At 45.0% G+C, this 22,271-nt stretch overlaps 1 protein-coding gene across 2 annotated transcripts in view; it reads left to right on the forward strand.

Moving 5' to 3' along the window:
* GLIS1 (GLIS family zinc finger 1) overlaps positions 1–22,271 on the forward strand; it is a 75,555-nt gene that overhangs the window by 34,509 nt on the left and 18,775 nt on the right. For both annotated transcript variants that reach the window (XM_069981641.1, XM_069981642.1), the window contains exons 2-4: positions 1,288–1,459; positions 2,807–3,665; positions 17,468–17,629. In XM_069981641.1, coding sequence (XP_069837742.1) covers positions 1,288–1,459; positions 2,807–3,665; positions 17,468–17,629 — 1,193 coding nt within the window. The remainder of the gene's footprint in view (positions 1–1,287; positions 1,460–2,806; positions 3,666–17,467; positions 17,630–22,271) is intronic.

A 22,271-nucleotide genomic window follows, 5' to 3' on the forward strand; every position in this document is an offset into this window, starting at 1 on the left:
TGTAATGCATGCTTCACGTAATGTTCCGTGTGCTCAGCAGGCCTTAATAGTCCAAAACTTAAAGGGAATCTGTCACTGGGTTTATGTGACCTTAAAGTGTCACTGTCGTTTACATTTTTTTTTTTTGAAGAAATGAATAGTACAGACAATTTTAAGAAACTTTGTAATTGGGTTTATTAGCCGAAAAAGGCATTTTTATAATGAAAAAGAAGTTTGAAGCTCTCCCCCCTGTCTTCATGTCTTCATGATATTCTATGGAGAGGGGAGGGGTGGAGGGAGATGAGGCACCAAAACAGGACAACAAAGAGTTAATTAACAGCTACATCACCTGACTACCTCCTCTGACTTCAGCACTGACCTCTGAATACGGGCTTTCATACAGCTCCCACTGTGTAATCCTTTGTTCTCTGCTGCCGACTAATCTTCCTCCTCCCCTCTTCATAGAACAAACAGGACCCGACTGATGTAAAAGAGTCAAGATTTCTTGATAATGAGCAGTAAATGAGAAAGAGGAGGGGGGGGGGATGGGGTCTAGGGGAAAGTCTTTTTAAATGCAGATAATGGCAATAAACTCAATTACAAAGTTTCTTAAAATCGCCTGGACTATTGATTTCTGCAAAAAAAAAAAAAAAGAACAGTGGCACTTCAAATGAGGGCAGCATATACTAGTGACAAAAATGCTGGACAGATCGGTGTATTACTTACATCATTCTGTTCAGCCGTTCTCCTAATATGCAGGAGAATAGGATTCTTGTCACATCCCTCCCCCCGCCCTCCAGCTGCTGATTGACAGGTGACTGCCTGGATGGATAGATAACCGCCAATCAGCAGCTGGTGGGCGGAGTTTTCTGCTTCTCATTAATTTCCAGGACTGGTCTATGGGGAGTTTGATCCCTATGCTAATTAGGTGTTTTGGAGCATTGGGGGCAGGACTTCTGCCCCAGTGCACTGATCCGCCCCTGGCCAGCCTGCCCCTCTTAATGAATATCAGCAGAGCGAGCCAGCTGGGCGGATCATGAACTGTGGGTGATAACTTCGCCCCCAGGACACCAAAACGCTCTAATTAGCATAGAAGAACTACAAACAGCAAATAGCATAGAGGATGAAGGTAAGAAATGCTGGTAACCTGCTGATAGTTTCCCTTAAAAGTCTTTGAGAAAGCATCAGGAAATACGTAAGAATCGGTACAGCCTGTAGAACGGCAAGGAGCATATCCTGCTGTTTTTTTTTAAATTTACTTTATTTCTGACTCGGAAACCCATCTGTGCTCTTCTCCTTCTGTTGTAGTGAATGGAGGCTATGCCCAGTATAATCTGAAGAGAAGCTTGCTGGGAACCGAAGGGATGACCAGCACGGTCCTAGAGGACAGGGAGCGATTCCTCGGCCATGTCAGGGGGACGCCTGACGACTACTCGGGCTCCTATGAGAGTGCGGAGGACGTGGAGTACACACACAGCAGGTAAAGTATAAGCTATTATGAGAGATCATAAGACATATGATGGTGGATACACTATAGGGGACGGTCAGGTTAGATGTCACACCGCCTACCCAACAATAAAAAAAACTGAAAGTGCCGTCATTATGTCGTCTCATCTTCTGTCATTGAGGGCAATTATAAGACAATAGCAATTAGGAGGGAGAGGATAAAGCACAGGTTAAGGGTCAGGCCGGATACTTGTTACCATATTGTACTTCCCATAATGAAGGGATGAGAGACGCTCATAGACCAGAAATCCGAGCCCTCTCCCCATCTCATCCCTAATGTTTTTCCCAGGACGCAGAGGCACATTACACAGGGGCGGCCGCATTGTCCCACCGTCCTCCCCGAGTCTCATCCGTCAGGTCCGACATCAAAGCCGAATCAGCACAATGTGGTTTTCTATGGATCCATCTAGACTGTAGGATTGAGTGATGTTATAGTGAGGGGCATAGGCAGTGTGATAGATAGAAGAGAGTGGCGTGTGATGGCGGCACTCCATCCCATGTGACACAAGGTAAGAGGACGCTTAGTCCTTTATTTTATGTTATATGTTACAGTTCCAGGATTTATAATGGAGAAATAGAGCAATGTATTCTAAATACTAAGAGGCTCCACAATGTTTCTGTGGACGGACAGTCGGCTTCTTCATGTGATCCCAGACTGGAGATCAGGGCTCTGTGCCGCCATGCCATCACTTCAGGACTCCTTGTTCTTTTTTCTGTGGACAGATCTCTATGAGTTTGGTTGGATGTTTGGGGGTCATTGTTCTGCTGCAGAATAACATTTTGTCCTACTTTGCATTATTGTTCGGACTTTTGCACAGGACTGTATATTAAAGGGGCACTCCGGCGAAAATCTTTTTCATTCAAATCAACTGGTTTCAGCAAGTTATATAGATTTGTAATTTCACCCCTATCTTTCAGTACTCATCAGCTGCTGTATATGCTGCAGGAAGTGGTGTATTCTCTCCAGTCTGACACAGTGCTCTCTGCTGCCACCTCTGTCCATGTCAGGAACTGTCCAGAGCAGCAGCAAATCCCCATAGAAAACCTCTCTTGCTCTGGACAGTTCCTGACATGGACAGAGGTGGCAGCAGAGAGCACTGTTTTAGGCTGGAGAGAATACACCACTTCCTGCAGGACATACAGCAGCTGATAAGTACTGGGAGACTTGAGACTTTTAAATAGAAGTAAGTTACAAATCTATATAACTTTCTGGCACCAGTTGATCTGAAAGACGTCGGAGTCCACCATTAACCAAATACACCAGCAGTGAACAGTTTGGTTATATTGAGGTTCAGTGTCTTCTCGCCTCCTTTTCCTGCAGGTCCACCCGTTATTGCACCTCCATATCTTTCTGCCTGAACGGGGCTCGCTCTTCCAGTCGAATCAAGCAGGAGGGTCCCTATGACATCTCTCATCTATCAGCGGTGCCCCGGCACTCGGGCATCTCATCATACTTTATAGACGCCAGACACAGCACTTTCCCAGGCCATTCTACCTCTGCCCAGCTTCAGTCCGGTGGAAGACGGGGATGTTCCACTGATAGCGTGGAAATTGTGGGGATTATCCACTCTGCACACACGTCTCTGCCGCCACCGCGCGTTAACGAGATTTGCACGTCCCCTCCTAAAACACAGTTTAATTCTGGGGGGGTTCCTAACTGCAGCCCCCCAAAAGCATCCCAACCCGAAGGGCTTTGCGGATTACCGTCCTCCGCCCAGTGCCTGCTTACTAGTGTAGGAGGGTATGACCTGAAGCCTCCCGATCAGGTAAACGCGTCCGGTTCCGAGGACGCCGCCAATCTCTTCCTAAACACAATTCCCCATGACTGTAGTAAGCTCAACTTCCTGAAGCAGGAGCCGGAAGACAACTATCCTCAAGGACTATTGTCTCCCATTCATCTTTCGCTCGCCATGTCCCCGAAGATGATCTCTCCCGATGAACGGGAAGAGCTCGGGGCGGAGAGGAGACAGCTATGCCGCTGGATAGACTGCAGCGCCTTCTACGACCAGCAGGAGGAGTTAGTGAGGCACATTGAGAAGACTCATATTGACCAGCGCACAGGAGAGGACTTCACCTGTTTCTGGGCAGGTTGTACAAGACGATTCAAACCTTTCAATGCCCGATATAAACTGCTCATTCACATGAGGGTGCACTCCGGGGAGAAGCCAAACAAGTGCATGGTGAGTGCATGGATTCTTATAGTTCATGTTTCCAGCTGCATTAAAGTGAGTCTCCCTCTTAGGGCCCTATTCCACGGGACGATTATCGTTCAGATTACCGTTAAGTCGTTCAAATCTAAGCGATAATCGTTCGGTTGAATAGCAGTTAACGATTAACGACCGAAAGAGAAATCGTTGATTGCTTAATAAGACCTGGACCTATTTTTATCGCTGCTCCTTTGTCAGTCGTTCACATTGAATAAGATGTCGTTCGGTTGCTCGCAGGAGTGACGAACGCGATAGCGACGACAAGACGACCGCAAGAGCGATCATAAGTAACGATTATTGTTCCATGTAAATGGGTAAACGTTTTCAGGTCTTTCGCAATAGCGGTCTTTTGAGATAATTTATCGTTAACGATTATGCGAACGATAATTGTCCTGTGGAATAGGGCCCTTAAAGAGGTATCCCCGAGAGATGAGTCCAACTCCAGCATGCTCGAGTCCTGGTGGATACAGTCTATGGCCTGTGGTTGTGTCCATGTTTTCAGGACTCCCTAAGGCGGCATCCAGCTTCTTTAGCCACCGCTAATCTAATACTGAATGATCGGACTTGAGCGTGCTCCAGTTGCGCTCATCTTTTTCCCTCCCATTATTGACAGCTCAGTTGCTAGATTACCGACCACCACTCTGCTCTAAAAGCAGTGGTCAGACAGATCAAGGCTATGTTCACACACCGTACTTTTTATGAAAAGAACGATAGTTCTTTTCACAATTCATAATAATTTCTTAATTGAAGTCAATGCAAACAATTGCTGTCGTTTTACACAATATAATATTGATTATATTAATTATTATAATAATATAATATTGAACAACGACCATTGTTTGGCTAGGTAGTTGTAATAATCTTCATGTCTTTTATTTCCGGCCTTTGTACATAGACTTAAGCGCAATTTTTCATTTAAAACAATGGCTGCTGTTTCCACGTAGCGAGAACATAGCTATATAGTGTAGATGTATATAGAGATATAGGCCCAGATTTATCAAACTGTGTAAAATAGAATCTGCGACCAATCACTTCACCAGAGCTGAAAACTGAGTTTGGATTGGTGGCTGTAGGTAGTTTATATATATAGATATCAGTCAGACCACTGCTTTCAGAGATGAGTGGTGGTCGGTAACCTAGATCACAAGCTGTCAACAGTAGGAAGGAAAGAGCAGCCTATCGGGAGGAGGAAACACATTTGCTAAATTATTGTATGTGCAATAATACTTACCTGTGTTAGCTGAGATCGAAAAATATTGTTTTTAGATAAACTGGTGTCAGAAAATTATATAGATTTGTAATTCAGTACTTATCAGCTGCTGTATATCCTGCAGGAAGTGGTATATTCTCTCCAGTCTGACACAGTGCTCTCTGCTGCCACCTCTGTCCATGTCAGGAACTGTCCAGAGCAGCAGCAAAAAACCTCTCCTGCCCCTGGGCGATGCGTATGCGCAGAGCTCAGGGCTTGGTTCTTGCTATAGTTCTCATATATGCAAATCAGCTAGAAGAATATGGTCCGAAAAGTCCGAATCAATGTTATTGTGGAACCTGACACAGAAGGTTTAGTTGGTAGATGATATAAATTCTGCTACTGTTGGTAGAAATGAGCTTACGGGACGTTAACATTGTTTTCTATACGACTGTTGACGAGCAGCGAGAATTTATTGAGTCGTCTTGGAAAGTCGGTCGGAGATCTTGGACTGGGGCTGCAGGCAATGTGGCATGTAATGTGAAGCAGCTTGCAGTGTTGCATTCGGTTACATTCCATCCAGGCGCATTGAGTCCCATTTATCAGCCATCCTGAAAGGTTACAAAAATCGCCATCAATCCTCAAGCTTCAAAGCAGAGTTGTACAGTAGCTCGGCGTCCTTCACCCCGGGCAGATATCCTGTGTGCTGCCCCAGCCCTGCAGCTGAATACACCGGCCGAGGCACAGAGGCTTGTAGCTGCCCCCTTCTACCCAGGGAGCGCCGGCTGCTGCACCTTTGCTACTTACAGGCATTGAAGACAATGGAAATATATTGACTTCCATAATTTACATTAAAAACGTAATCCACCACATTTTTGTGTTTGCTAAAAAAAAAAAATCTGTTTTTCTTTTTAAATAATGGAAGTCAATGTAAAAACAGATCAAAACAGATGCAGACAAAAGCATCAATTTTTATCATTTTTTTCTAAAAAAAAAAAAAAAAAAAAAAAAACAGAAGAAAAAGACCAATTGCAAAAAGGCAGTGTGAGCCCAGCCTAACAACTATACAGCTAGGCTCATACATACAGGAATAGAAGAATGGCACAGTAAGACAATATACAAGCTAACTGGTGACATTTCAGTAATATTTCAGTAATAGTCTCTCATTATCTCTCGTTATATGAGGGGGAGGCAGTGACACACTACATGAGGGGGAGGCAGTGACACACTACATGAGGGGGAGGCAGTGACACACTACATGAGGGGGAGGCAGTGACACACTACATGAGGGGGAGGCAGTGACACACTACATGAGGGGGAGGCAGTGACACACTACATGAGGGGGAGGCAGTGACACACTATATGAGGGGGGGGGGGGGGGGGGGGCACAAGCTAAATTTGAGCACCAGGACCCTTCAGCCTTTAGCTACGCTGCTGATGGTCCACCATCTTATGGCCACAAGGACGGCTATAGCAAGACTTTAGAAGGCAACCTCTCCCCCTACAATGACATCTATTTTGGCCGAAACAGAAGAAATTGGTGGCTCAGCAACAGAATAATTACAATTCCTTTTCCCATAAGCGGCAATTGTGAGTTGAACATTGTAATTTTCCGTCTACCTCTAACGAGAGATAATGAGAGACTATTACTGAAATATTACTGAAATGTCACCAGTTAGCTTGTATATTGTTTTACTGTGCCATTCTTCTATTCCTGTATGTATGAGCCTAGCTGTATAGTTGTTAGGCTGGGCTCACACTGCCTTTTTGCAATTGGTCTTTTTCTTCTGTTTTTTTTTTGTTTGTTTTTTTAGAAAAAAATGATAAAAATTGATGCTTTTGTCTGCATCTGTTTTGATCTGTTTTTACACTGCCTCCCCCTCATGTACTGTGCCACTGCCTCCACCTCTAGTATTGTGTCACTGTGCCCCCCTCCTGTACTGTGCCAGTGTGCCCCCCTCATGTACTGTGCCAGTGTGTCCCCTCATGTACTGTGCCACCGTGCCCCCCTCCTGTACTGTGCCAGTGTGCCCCCCTCATGTACTGTGCCAGTGTGTCCCCTCATGTACTGTGCCACTGTGTCCCCCTCATGTACTGTGCCAGTGTGTCCCCTCATGTACTGTGCCACTGTGTCCCCCTCATGTACTGTGCCACTGTGTCCCCCTCATGTACTGTGCCACTGTGTCCCCCTCATGTACTGTGCCACTGTGTCCCCCTCATGTACTGTGCCACTGTGTCCCCCTCATGTACTGTGCCAGTGTGTCCCCTCATGTACTGTGCCACCGTGCCCCCCTCATGTACTGTGCCACCGTGCCCCCCTCATGTACTGTGCCACTGTGTCCCCCTCATGTACTGTGCCAGTGTGTCCCCTCATGTACTGTGCCACTGCCTCCACCTCTAGTATTGTGTCACTGTGTCCCCCTCATGTACTGTGCCACTGCCTCCACCTCTAGTATTGTGTCACTGTGTCCCCTCATGTAGTGTGCCACTGCTTCTCACTCATCTATTGGGCCAGCATGCTCCCCTCATGTACTGTTCCACTGCCTCTACCTCTTGTATTGTGCCACCATGTCCCCTCATGTATGTGTGCCATTGTTCCCTATAATCAATGTACTGTGTCATTCTAATGATTGTTTACAAATATTTGACTCTCCAGCTGAAAAACTACAACTCCCATCATGACCTGTCGGCATGGCATGATGGGTGTTGTAGCTCTTCAACCCGGAGAGCCACATGCTGCAAAACTACAACTCCCATCATGAATTGATGGATTGATGATGAGTTGTAGTTCTAGGGATAATCCCACCTGTCCAGGTTCCTGCTCTGCTCAGATCTGGCTGCAGTGTATGGGGGCGGGGCTAATCGCTCTGCTCCTCATTACACAGAGCAGAAGTCCTGGTGTAGCAGCCTGCAGTGATGGGATCTCAGAGAGGATGAAGGTTTTGATGAATAAATGAAGATATATCCTGTCACAGGCCGAGTGCTAATAACTCTCTCCTCCTGAGGTAAATACGGCCACAGAGGTTATAGAGGGGACTGCACCTAGGTGTTTGGTGATGATGGTACTTGTAGTTCCCCCTGAGGTGTTATAGATGGTGATGAGGATACTTCTAGTTCCCCCTGAGGTGTTATAGATGGTGATGATGGTACTTGTAGTTCCCCCTGAGGTATTATAGATTGTGATGATGGTACTTGTAGTTCCCCCTGAGGTGTTATAGATGGTGATGATGGTACTTGTAGTTCTCCCTGAGGTGTTATAGATGGTGATGATGGTACTTCTAATTCCCCCTGAGGTGTTATAGATGGTGATGATGGTACTTGTAGTTCCCCCTGAGGTGTTATAGATGGTGATGATGGTACTTGTAGTTCCCCCTGAGGTGTTAAAGATGGTGATGAGGATACTTCTAGTTCCCTCTGAGGTGTTATAGATGGTGATGATGGTACTTGTAGTTCCCCCTGAGGTGTTATAGATGGTGATGAGGATACTTATAGTTCCCCCTGAGGTGTTATAGATGGTGATGATGGTACTTGTAGTTCCCCCTGAGGTGTTATAGATGGTGATGAGGATACTTGTAGTTCCCCCTGAGGTGTTATAGATGGTGATAAGGATACTTATAGTTCCCCCTGAGGTGTTATAGATGGTGATGATGGTACTTGTAGTTCCCCCTGAGGTGTTATAGATGGTGATGAGGATACTTGTAGTTCCCCCTGAGGTGTTATAGATGGTGATAAGGATACTTGTAGTTCCCCCTGAGGTGTTATAGATGGTGATGAGGATACTTCTAGTTCCCTCTGAGGTGTTATAGATGGTGATGATGGAACTTGTAGTTCCCCCTGGGGCTTCTCTATTACTGCTGCCTGAGGTGATAATGGAGAAGCCCTTGATGGTGATGAGGTGCAGAGACAATCAGACAACAGGGAGTCGAGGCCGTGAGGTGCAAGAGTGACTATTACCTGCACAAGATGTATATAACCTGAACAGTTTCCATATACTTAACACCTCCCAATATGTCCGCCTGCCAGAGAATGGTGACTGCTGTTACACTGGAGGTTACTGGTGTATGAGGAGTCCGCCTTCTTTCTGGAGCTTTCTCCTTGCTGGTGTAGTACAGTGAGGAGGCAGCTGGTGTTGCTATGGTAACTCCCTGCTGTGGTGTGTAGATGAATACCTATAATGACCCATCTCCAACATGGCTCCTCTCTATGATACAATAAAGAATAACCAATATATTAACAAATCTATATCATTCTCTGCCCAACCCCCAATTCCTGTATACTGCATGGGCAAGAGAGGCAGCCCGGGGCTCCTGCCAGCAGCAAATGCTGATACAGCTGAATAGGAAGAGCAGCCTGCAGGCCCCTCAGTGCTGCCATTAGCCCTGTAGCAGTCGTGTGGTCTGCCTTTATGGTAGTTACCTCACTGCTTGGTGGGATTTGTACCCAGGACCCCCATAGTGCTACCCCAGCAATGCCAACCAGTGAGCCACCATGCTGCCCATGACTGCACAGACTCACTATAAGTAAGAAAAGACAGAAATCCCACCGGAGACCCCGACATACCCTGGTATAGGTCAGCGGGATCTGTCACCACTGTGTGGGATCTGCCATAGCTGAATAGTAACCACGATGATAATGTGAACAGAGCCCAATACATGTGAACAGCGTCCAATACATGTGATCAGCATCCAATACATGTGAACAGCGCCCAATACATGTGAACAGCATCCAATACATGTGAATAGAGTCTAATACATGTGAACAGCGTCCAATACATGTGAACAATGTCCAATATATGTGATCTGAGACCAATACATGTGATCTGAGACCAATACATGTGAATAGCCTCCAATACATGTGAACAGAGCCCAATACGGGTGAACAGAGCCCAATAAATGTGAACAGAGCCCAATACGGGTGAACAGAGCCCAATAAATGTGAACAGAGCCCAATACGGGTGAACAGAGCCCAATAAATGAGATCTGAAACCAATACATGTGAACAGAGGCCAATATGTGTGAACAGAGGCCAATACATGTGAACAGCGTCCAATACGTGTGAACAGCGCCCAATACATGTGAACAGCGCCCAATACATGTGAACAGCGTCCAATAGTTACATAGTTAATACGGTTGAAAAAACCACACATGTCCATCAAGTTCAACCAAGGAAGGGATGGATACAGGGAAGGGGGAGGGATGATAGGTTCTATACATATGCATATGCATGTGAGAGATCCCTGGGGTAGAACACATCTTGGCATAAACAGACCGTATGTGGTTACAGGTAGCATGGCGCAGTATACGCTGCGAGGCCTTTGTGATGGTCTTATAATGGATACCTGAGGCGAACTGCAAAAAACATGAGAAATAAACAATCTGCTGCGTCTGACCGGGACGATTAGACAAAAGAATTTTGTCTTTTTGAAAACAGGAAATCAATGAGACGTTTTCATTGTAAGTAAATGGTCCTTTAAGTAGCGGCTAATCCTTTTCTGATCGCTCCCAAAAAAATGATCACAAGGTAAATCCTGGTAGTAAGAAGCTCATCCCCCCCATCTGATCTCAATTACGGCCCTCCTCCTCCTCCTCCGTATACTGAAGGATTCCCCGGCCCGTCCATCACCCCCAGATCCTCCGCTCCCCGGCCTTCATCTCTTCCTCTTCTTCCCGTCCGTTCTTGCAGTAGTGAGAGGAAGCCGTCTAATCTCCCCGCAATATCCTGTTATGTTTCATACTTATTGAGTGTTATTTTAGTTTTATTACATTTGAGATTTATCTGCATTATAATCAGAGACGCGTCCAACCCAAATAATGAGGCAATGCCTTCTAGACCTTCATGTTTGAAGATTAATTTTGCTGCTTTCTTAGATTCAGTGTCCCAGACGAGTGGAATTTTTGATTGTCTGAAACAACAGAAATTAGCAAATTTAATATGTTTTTATATGGAAGCGAAATAAGGTCCCCCCCCCCCCCTCCCTGTTCCCCCGACCCCTCCTATATGTTCAGCTTTATGGGGCCGTGATATGGACGTGTAGTTTTTACTGTGCGGATGATGAGATCATTATGGAAAACTGTATTATCAATGTATGTATCAGCCGATCCGGCTGACATGTGACCATGTCACCGCCGCAGCCAATGGTCTGCAGGGGATCAAGGAGGTGCGGTGGGTCCCAGCGTCGTCCATGTTCTTGACCTAAAAATGAGGAGGGATTAAAATCTGTGCAGAACGCTCACCCAAAGCATAGGGTATTATACAGTATATGGCCAGGTATCTTGGAGATATAGTCCCATCTCATATGTATGGTGGGATCCAATGTGGGGACATCTTGGGTGGATATAGTCCCATCACATATGTATGGTGGGATCCAATGTGGGGGACATCTTGAAGGATATAGTCCCATCACATATGTATGGTGGGATCCAATGTGGTGACATATTGAGTGATGTAGTCCCATCACATATGTATGGTGGGATCCAATGTGAAGACATCTTGGGGGGATATAGTCCCATCACATATGTATGGTGGGATCCAATGTGGGGAAGTCTTGGGGGATGTAGTCCCATCACATATGTATGGTGGGATCCAATGTGGGGAAGTCTTGGGGGATGTAGTCCCATCACATATGTATGGTGGGATCCAATGTGGGGAAGTCTTGGGGGATGTAGTCCCATCACATATGTATGGTGGGATCCAATGTGGGGACATCTTGGGTGGATATAGTCCCATCACATATGTATGGTGGGATCCAATATGGGGGACATCTTGAAGGATATAGTCCCATCACATATGTATGGTGGGATCCAATGTGGGGGTATCTTGGGGGATATAGTCCCATCATATATGTATGGTGGGATCCAATGTGGGGAAGTCTTGGGGGATGTAGTCCCATCACATATGTATGGTGGGATCCAATGTGAAGACATCTTGGGGGGATATAGTCCCATCACATATGTATGGTGGGATCCAATGTGAAGACATCTTGGGGGGATATAGTCCCATCACATATGTATGGTGGGATCCAATGTGGGGACATCTTGGGGGATGTAGTCCCATCACAAATGTATGGTGGGATCCAATGTGGGGACATCTTGGGGGATGTAGTCCCATCACATATGTATGGTGGGATCCAATGTGCCGGGCATCTTCAGGGATATAGTCCCATCACATATGTATGGTGGGATCCAATGTGGGGACATCTTCAGGGATATATTCCCATCACATATGTATGGTGGGGTCCAATGTGCCGGGTATCTTCAGGGATATAGTCCCATCACATATGTATGGTGGGGTCCAATGTGCCGGGTATCTTCAGGGATATAGTCCCATCACATATGTATGGTGGGGTCCAATGTGCCGGGTATCTTCAGGGATATATTCCCATCACATATGTATGGTGGGGTCCAATGTGCTGGGTATCTTTGGGGATATAGTCCAGTCCCATCACATATGTATGGTGGGAACCAATGTGGGGGACATCTTTGGGCATATAGTCCCATCACATATGTATGGTGGGATCCATTGAGGGTTTCAAAATAGTTTTGAAATGAAGGGAGCACTATAACAGTGGAGAGCCACTGTAGGCATCACTTATAGGGGTAGTGTCCCTGGTGATCTGCTGATCGCTAAAGGTCTGGTATTACAGGGCGCCTATTCAAATGAAAGGAGACCTTGCATTACATCTCTACCCTCGCTCATGGGAAAGGGGGCATGTTCCTTCATCAGAGAGAAGAACCCCTTTCAGTGCTTCGCCCTCATAACTAATACATTTTTCTATAGACTGACAAGGTGCTGTGCATTGTATAGCATACACGGGACTTCTACAACCAATCAACACTCAGCAGTGGCGCCCTGCAGATCGCTGATAAGTATTCCGCCATCATATGGCAGAGGATGAAAATGGAATCCAAATGTAACATTCCCTAAACTCTCCGCACTGTAAATCTCACCTCGGCCTGCAGATAATTACCAGCAGCCGCTGTGCGGAGTGACTCCATCTGGAGGTACCCAGCCTGCAGGTCAGGATTTATGGCCGGGAGGAATGCTTTCACAGTCATGGAGTTTATGAGCCGACCGAGGGGGTTGTTGGGTGATGTCATGGCGTTTGGTGTGTACAGGGCACACATGGCTCCCCAGCTACTGGGCATTGCACAATCCAGCTCCGCTCACACACGACATGGCAATCCTCAGCGAACGCCTCGCACCGCCAGCTCCTTCTCCTCCACTTCTATAAAACATTTATTTTCCCCGGTCAGATAGAAACGTTAACATATTTGCCAAAGCTTAAAGGGAACCGGCACAGTACAAATGTATTTCCACCTACCAGCAGCTGGAGGAGCCGACTGTGTAAAACAGTTCTGTATACTTGGAAGATATTTATTAAAGGGGTAGCTCACCAAAAATGTTTTTCTGTCAAATCAACTGGTGTTAGAAAGTTATACAGATGTGTAATTTACTTCTATTTAAAAATCTCCAGTCTTCCAGTACTTATCAGCTGCTGTATGTCCTGCAGGAAGTGGTGTATTGTCTCCAGTCTGACACAGTGCTCTCTGCTGCCACCTTTGTCCATGTCAGGAACTGTCCAGAGCAGCAGCAAATCCCCATAGAAAACCTCTCCTGCTCTGGACAGTTCCTGACATGGACAGAGGTGGCAGCAGAGAACACTGTGTCAGAATGGAGAGAATACACCACTTCCTGCAGGACATACAGCAGCTGATAAGTACTGGAAGACTGGAGAGAATACACCACTTCCTGCAGGACATACAGCAGCTACTGTAGAGATTTTTTTTTACAGACGGAAATTACAAATCTCTGGCATTTTCTGGTAACAGTTTATTTGAAAGATTTTTTTTTTGGTGAACAGCCCCTTTAAAATCCCTGGTAACTCCAGGCTTAAGAGTCCAGTGGGTGTTTTCCCAGTGTGCATAGAGGGATAACTGTCTTTAATTAGGACCACCCAGCGGGCCCAGAATAAGGGGAAATGTTATACTTAATGCTGCGTTTACACGGAACAATAATTCGCCCGATCGTACGATTAACGATTTCGAAGTAACCATTTTTTTTTAGAACGATGAGCGTTAAGACGGAACAATATATCGTACGGAAAATTCGTTTTGTGATCGCTTAAGCCTATCTCGCACATAGGAAAAATGAGTGAACGACTGTTTACACGGAACGATCTGCAAATTTTTTGCGAATGACGATTTTAGAACATGTTGTAAGATCAAAATTAACGATTTCTCGCTCGTGGCTCAATCATTCGCTGCGTTTACACGTACAATTATTGTTCGAATTCGATCGTTATCGTGCAAATTCGAACGGTAATCGTTCCGTGTAAACGCAGCATAAAGGGATACTATGGAGAAAAAAAGTAACACAAATTTGTAAATGACTTCTAACTAATCAGAAAACATAATGGACTGCAAAAACGCAGTGTGAACCGCGCCTTAAGTGACGCTCCACATGTCGGGGGAATAAAAATGTTTTGAAGCCAAAAATATGGAGCTAAAAAGTTAAAGGGGTATTCCAAGAAAAATTACTTGCCTTCTATCCAGAGGACAGGGAACAAGTAAGGGATCACAGGGGGTAGGTATGGAGATCACCAGGGGTTCGGAGGTCAGACCCCCTGTGATCTCTTACTTCCTGTGGTTCGGGGACTAGTTAATATTTCTTGGAGTACCCCTTTAAGTGTAGACAGAGCCTGAAGTGACCTAAGGGAAAAGCATCTAGCGCCTGATCCCTGAACGACATTTGTAAATTTAGTAAGTTTCAAGGTTCTTAAATCTTTCATGTTCCCAAGGGGCGGAGTCCGGGACGGATGTATCTCTGGGTGATACCCCAGAAGCTTAGATACACGGCTTCCTTCTCGCCACCATACTTCGTCTACTCTCAGAACAGGAATAATTTGTTAATTCCAGAATGAAGCCTCCCGGGCTGTGAGTGCCGCCGCCGGCCGGGGCTGAATAGGCGCTTTGTTTGGCGCTGACGTAATGTATACACTCATTGTATATCTTGTATTAGGGCTGGAACGTTCCGGGCCCAATCACTTAATCATAACACGGCCTGATGGCAGAAGCTTCATTAGCGGCTCCGGTGGCTGCGCGGCGGCTGCTTAAATATTGTGATTAGATTCATTAGAGGGGATTACGCTTACCATTCTCGCTTCTGTGCGCTGAGGATTTTCCACGGTGGTCTGAGGCGTCACTGCTGCAAAGATTAACCCTCGAGCTGCCACCATAGAGGGAAGCTGAACTAACAGAGTACTGCACCAGGCCAGGGGGATGATGAGAGTTATGCCTGAAAACTGCGCCTGAGTATTAGTCCTGGGTCTGAGGGAGATTTTCCCCCTTTTGCTTTGAATAGGAAAGTCTGTAATATGGAGCTATATATATATATATATATATAGAGAGAGAGAGAGAGAGAGAACCTAAAGAAAACCTCTCCTGCTCTGGACAGTTCCTGACATGGACAGAGGTGGCAGCAGGGAGCACTGTGTCAGACTGGAGAGAATACATCACTTCCTGCAGGACATACAGCAGCTGATAAGTACTGGAGGACTGGAGATTTTTTTTTCTTAATAGAAGTAATTTACGAATTTGTATAACTTTACAAAAAATTTACAAAACGTATTTGTATTTGTAGCATGGTTGGGGTAACCAGCATATGGGTGTAACAAAGTCTACCTATGATTTCCTATCAGATGGAAGGTCCTATAACCGCTCCTCAGTAATGTGTTGTGGGCTGAACAGGGTGCAACAAACTAACATAAAGATGGCCGAAGCAAGAAGGAGCAGGTGGGAAATAGGGGTTCAGCATCACTGCAGAAGTATATGGGTATATGGTATTGGTATATTGGGATATGGTATATTGGTATATGGGCATATGGTATATGTATGTGGGTATATGGTATTGGTACATGTTATTGGTATATGGGTATATGGTATATTAGTGTATGTTATTGGTATATGGTATTGGTATATGATATATTGGTATATGGTACTGGTATATGGTAGTGGTATATTGGTATATGGTATCGGGAAATGGTATATTGGTATACAGTATAGGTATATGATATAATGGTATATGATATATGTTTGTGGGTATAGAGTATTGGTATATTTTTTGATTGGTATGTGGGTATATGATATTGGTTTATTGGTATATGGGTATATGGTACTGGTATATTGGTAGATAGTATATTGGTATATGGTATGTTTGTAGATGAAATTGATTTATTGGTATATGATACAGTATATTGATAGATGGTATTGGTATTTGGGTATATGGTATATTGGAATATGGTATTGGTATATTGGTATATGGTATTGGTATATGGGTATATGGTATATTGGAATATGGTATTGGTATATTGGTATTGGTATATGATATATTGGTATATGGTATTGGTATATGGGTATTTGGTATATTGGAATATGGTATTGGTATATTGGCATTGGTATATGGGTATATGGTATTGTAAAGCTGAAATATAAGGCTACCATAGACTCTGTATAGTTTATAATGGGTATTTTTTTTTTTACCAAAATGCATAAAATATTTTTGCATCATAAAATGTGAATGTGCCCAACATTAGAAATTCGCAGACATTTCCTTTTTTAGGAGTCCTCATAAGGAAAACTGTTAAATTCCCAAATGGATTCAATTAAAGTCCCTTAATATAGCGATGAGGCGGTGTCTGCGTCCCCCGGCGCTCCGCTAACCCTCTCCTATAAATCTGTGCAAAGGAAATAAAAATGGATGCTTTCCATTCTGCCCTCACCCAGTGTCATGAGGTCAGCTACCTCCTATATTCAGGACTGGATTGCGTCAGCGCTCAGTCATTAGTCACATCACATCCCAGTCTAGTTCCTCTGCCGTCACCGCCAGCCGCCATGTTAGATGTTGTATTGCAGGGTCCTGCACTATGCCAGAGCGAGGGATTGATGAGATCGCCCAGGACTCATACACACTGCAATCCAAGGCAATGTACTACCACTCTGTGCAGGCACATAGGATACATGGAGGTCACTACCACCTGACATTTTTAGTCTTTTTTACCTATACATTAAACAATTTAATCAATATAGAAAAATAATTCGTTTTCTTTTGTTTCAGGTTAGTTATACGAATCCACAATGTTCTACTATTAAAGGGTCACACTGGCTGGGGGGGGGGGATCTATTTACCCGGTGTCAGAAAGTTATACAGATTTGTAATTTATTTCTATTTAAAAATACTCGTACTTGTCAGCTGCTGTATGTCATGCAGGAAGTGGTGTATTCTCTCCAGTCTGACACAGTGCTCTCTGCTGCCACCTCTGTCCATGTCAGGAACTGTCCAAAGCAGCAGAGGTTTTCTATGGGGATTTGCTGCTGCTCTGGACAGTTCCTGACATGGACAGAGGTGGCAGCAGAGAGCACTGTGTCAGACTGGAGAGAATACACCACTTCCTGCAGAACATACAGCAGCTGATAAGTACTGGAAGACTGGAGATTTTTTAAATAGACATAAATTACAAATCTATATAACTTTCAGGATCATGTTAACTTCTGTGTCCAATCACCAAAAACACTTTTCTTTTTTTTTGTAGTTCGAAGGCTGCAATAAAGCATTCTCAAGGCTGGAAAACTTGAAAATTCACCTACGTAGCCACACTGGAGAGCGGCCATACCTGTGCCAGCACCCCGGCTGTCAAAAAGCTTTCAGCAACTCCAGTGACAGAGCCAAGCACCAGAGGACTCACCAGGATACGGTAAGAAAGAAAGCAGGATACCTCATGTACACACCAAAAAGTAACGTTTAGACAACACAGGTGAAATTAAGGAACTTAAAAGGGAACTCCAGTGACAATGTTTTGTTTCATTTTCTTTTTCAAATCAACTGGTACTAGCAAGCTATACACATCTGTAAATTACTTCTATTAAAAAATCTAGTACTTCTCGATCTAGTCTTCTAGTACTTATCAGCTGCTGTATGTCCTGCAGAAAGTGGTGTATTCTCTATAGTTTGACACAGTGCTCTCTGCTGCCACCTCTGTCCATGTCAGGAAGTGTCCAGAGCAGCAGCAAATCCCCATAGAAAACCTCTCCTGCTCTAGACAGTTCCTGACATGAACAGAGGTGGCAGCAGAGAGCGCTGTGTCAGACTGGAAAGAATACACCACTTCATGCAGGACATGCAGCAGCTGGAAGTACTGGAAGACTGGAGATTTTTAAATAGAAATAATTTACAAATCTGTATAACGTTCTGGCACCAGTTAAAATGAAAAGTAAATAAAAAATAAATAAATGGAGTGCCCTTTTTTTTGTTTCTCACCCTTTGACACCTTTGTTTGTGGCACCCCGAGCGCGGCTCCTACTTGGCTGATCCCAGAATATTTGCTTGTGGCGGTATGGTCCTCGCTGAGGGCTCGCCCAGTCTCCAGGCCACAGGGGTCCTTGTACTCTCCGGTGGTGATGCGGCTTTTTGGAGCGCTCAGGATTATGTAATGAATTGTTTTCTCGATGCTTTGGATTCGCTCTTCCCTCTTCTGATCCCGTTCTCTGATCTTTTTGCATCAGTTCTGTATTACTCCCATAAGAGATAAGGGGTTGGCAGACGTCCTTCTTCTACTATACCCCGTCATGTTATTGTTTTTGTGCTTTTAATAAAGATTTCACTTCTTTTCCCTTTGCACGAGTATATTTAACCCTATTATTATTATAGCTTTGCTGTACAGGAGTATATTAGTGATGGGAAAGCAGAATATATGGACCTACAGATGCTGATTGTGTAGTGATCAGTGGGTTAGCAGGTGCCGGGGTTGTAGTTGGCAACATATTTGCCCCAATAGCTCAGTGGTGCCCAAGAGATTTAATAGGTTTAATATGGTTTAATAGGAAAGCTGGGCCCTACGTTTATGGGGGGGCTGGGCCTGGTTTAATAGGGGGGCTGGGCCCTGGTTTAATAGGGAGGCTGGGCCCTGGTGTAATAGGAGGGCTGGGCCCTGGTTCAATAGGAAGGCTGGGTCCTAGTTTAATGGGGGGCTGGGCTTTGGTTTAATAGGGAGGCTGGGCCCTGGTGTAATAGGAGGGCTGGGCCCTGGTTCAATAGGAAGGCTGGGTCCTAGTTTAATGGGGGACTGGGCTCTGGTTTAATAGGAGGCTGGGCGCTACTTTAATGTGGGGGGCTGGGCCCTGGTTTAATAGAGAGGCTGGCCCTGGTGTAATAGGAGGGCTGGGCCCTGGTGTAATAGGAAGGCTGGGCCCTGGTTTAATGGGGGGCTGGGCTCTGGTTTAATAGAGGAGGGGCTGGGTCCAAATTTCATGGGGGGCTGGACCCTGGTTTAATAGGAAGGCTGGGCCCTGGTTTAATAGGAAGGCTGGGCCCTGGTTTCATGAGAAGGCTGGGCCCTGGTTTCATGAGAAGGCTGGCCCCTGGTCTAATAGAGGGGCTGGGCCCTGGTGTAATATAGGGAGCCATGCAAATATCTCTGAAGTCCATTACATTGCTGCTTATAGTCAGGGTCAAAGTCACTATTAGAAAAGTGGACTATAAGGATACAATTGCCCCTTGATCAATTAGAATAGTTATTTAAAGGGAACCTATCACACTAAAAATGTAATCTAGTCAGCAGCCATCTTGTTATAGATCAGGAGGAGCCGATCAGAGTGATATATAATATAGTGGGAAAACTTCCAGGATAACGTGTCATTTACCCATGTAAACCTCTGCTCATTCTGGGCTACGCAGACATGTGGGAGGTCCTACGTCGTGACTGACAGCTGTCCATGTATATGTGCATATAGAGAGCTGTCAATCACCGAGCAGGACCGCCCACATGACTACATAGTCCAGATGATTCTGGAACCTTTTTCATAAAGCTGTATACATCACTCTGCTCAGCTCCTCCTGCTCTATAATAACGGACTCTATTCTATGGATTACGCCTAACCTGGCATACAATCATACATATTAGTCAACATCGTCTCATAATTGAAGTAGAATTTGTTCTGGCGGCACCCCACCCCCGAGATCCTTGGCCCGGAGACTGAGCGCTATGAGAGAATGTTATGTCCTGGTGCCCAAAAAGTACAGAAAACAACACAATAAAGAATCAGACGTTATACATTTATTCATTCCATAAATTACACTAGAAGGATTCCTGGGAGCGTAGAGACGGAGCATTACCCAATAGGCGGCAGAAAGACCCCACAATCATCTCTAATGGGATATCGGGGACTTAATAACGGCTGGCGCTGATTACTGGTAAACAACCGTGTGTAACGCAATAGTGTGCGGCGGTGTGCCAGCTTATATAACAACATATAGGCCTCCGTGCTGACACATCCAAACCTCCACATATTGAAAGGGAGACCAATCTAAGCTGCTAATAGCCCACTATATGGCATAGGGCACTGAGGAGGAAGGTATGTCTATTATAGTATGTCTCTTACCTTCCTCCTTGGCGCCGTTCCTGTGCTGCTTGTAGTGTAATCCTCGGTCAGGAGCACCGTTAGGAGCACTGCCGGCCCCCATCACGAGAGCTGGCTCACTCTTTCTAATGAAATTTAATAGAGCAGGCCGGATCAGTGCTCCTAGGGCGGGCAGTGCTCCTAATGGTGCTCCGGACCCAGGATTACACTACTAACAGTACAGGAACGGTGCCGAGGAGGAAGGTAAGAGACATAGAGACATACTATAAGAGACATGCCTTTCTCCCCAGCGTCTTCTGTGCAATAGCGACATATCAGCAGGTTACATTCCTCTAACCTGCCGATAGTTCCCCTTTAAGGCCATAATAGTGTTATATTAGGGATGAAGACCCTGCAGCCCTCCAGCAAAACTACAATTCCCATCATGCCTGGAGAGTCAAAGCTTTAGCTCTCCCATCGTTCCCCATTCCTGTGTTATAGGAATTCCTTAATATGAGGTGGTGACTGCTATATGTATACTGCTAGATAAGAGGCCTAGTCAAGCAACCAGAGGTGAAACTCAAAGCTGCTGTGCCCAATGGAAAGCCTGCATGAAGACCCCTCCCAATATCATGTGCGTTTTAGAGTATTGTGTCCTCCTATGTTATACCAGCTCCTATGTAATGAGACTGCAACCTCTGGTGTCCCATCGCCCATCGATTCCCACCACAATCTTCAGATCTGATAATTGTTTTGTGACAGAATTAAATCTATTACTGTACAAAATATTCCAAGGTGTTGTGTTACTAACTATATAGTGAATATATACGATGTAAATTAAAGGACACAATCATTTTTGTAACCAAATTCCTATATATACAAGAAATCATAAAGCCACTATACAAAACTACCTACCTGTGTCTGAAGCTCCTATGCAGATCTATGTATCTCTATGGTTACAGACTACAAACAAATCCTATGTAGTCTGATCTTGCAATCATGTGTAATCTGTCTGTAGGATATCAAGAAGAAGAGTGAATCTGCCCATATACCTCATAGTAAGTTGGTCAGTGGGTTTGGCTTACTGTCTAAGGTGTATTGTAGCCTCATGACTCTCATGTGAAGAGGAGGATCGGGCATGTTGGATAAGCTGGAAATAACCATCAGCCGGACGTTTGGCCAACAGTTGTTTAAAACGTGGCCACTAGAGATAAGCGAACTTACCCAAACTCCGGGTTCACATGAACCCGAACAATCGGCATATGAGTCCCACTGCCTGAAGAAGGTGCATGCAGCCCGAACACTGCCTGGAAAACATGGGTACAGCCTATGAGTTTGCTCATCTCCAATATCCACCCTTTAAAGTGAGTAAGACATAACTGCAGGACCAGACTACACAAGTAGGTTTGTAGTCTGTAACCATGGAGACACATAGGCCTGCACATGAGCTATATACACAAACGTCAGTAGACTGCATAGCGGCTTGATGCTTTATTTTATGTGCACAGAATATTATACTATAGAGTATAACTTGACGTGACTGGATGCTGCTGCCATATACTGACTCTACTTTCTGACTTTACTGACATATATCTGTCTCTTTCTTTCCTTTCTCTGAAGTAAAATATACTGTCCCTGCAGAGAGGTAAGGTAAAGGATTTCTTATATCTTTTCTATATGTGAATGTACGATACATGGACACATACATAATGGAGAGGCGGGTATCCACTACTACACGGAGTGCTTGCTGGACGCTCAGTAAATCAATATCACAGGAGCCCAGATGGCGCTGACACTTGTGATCGGTACCACTAATAATTTTTCCTACTTGTTGAGGTCACATGACCTTGTGCGTTCTTTCTAGTTCCTGAGATGGATGATGCCGCCTCCATCATTAATAGGGTTCAGCCGTCATTGGGGTCTATGAAGCATTGGGGGCTTGAGCGACCACTCCGCACGACCACAGCTTACTGCAATATACATCAGAACCATCGGAATACC

This window comes from Dendropsophus ebraccatus, chromosome 8 (assembly GCF_027789765.1).
Source record: "Dendropsophus ebraccatus isolate aDenEbr1 chromosome 8, aDenEbr1.pat, whole genome shotgun sequence".
Taxonomy (NCBI): domain Eukaryota; kingdom Metazoa; phylum Chordata; class Amphibia; order Anura; family Hylidae; genus Dendropsophus; species Dendropsophus ebraccatus.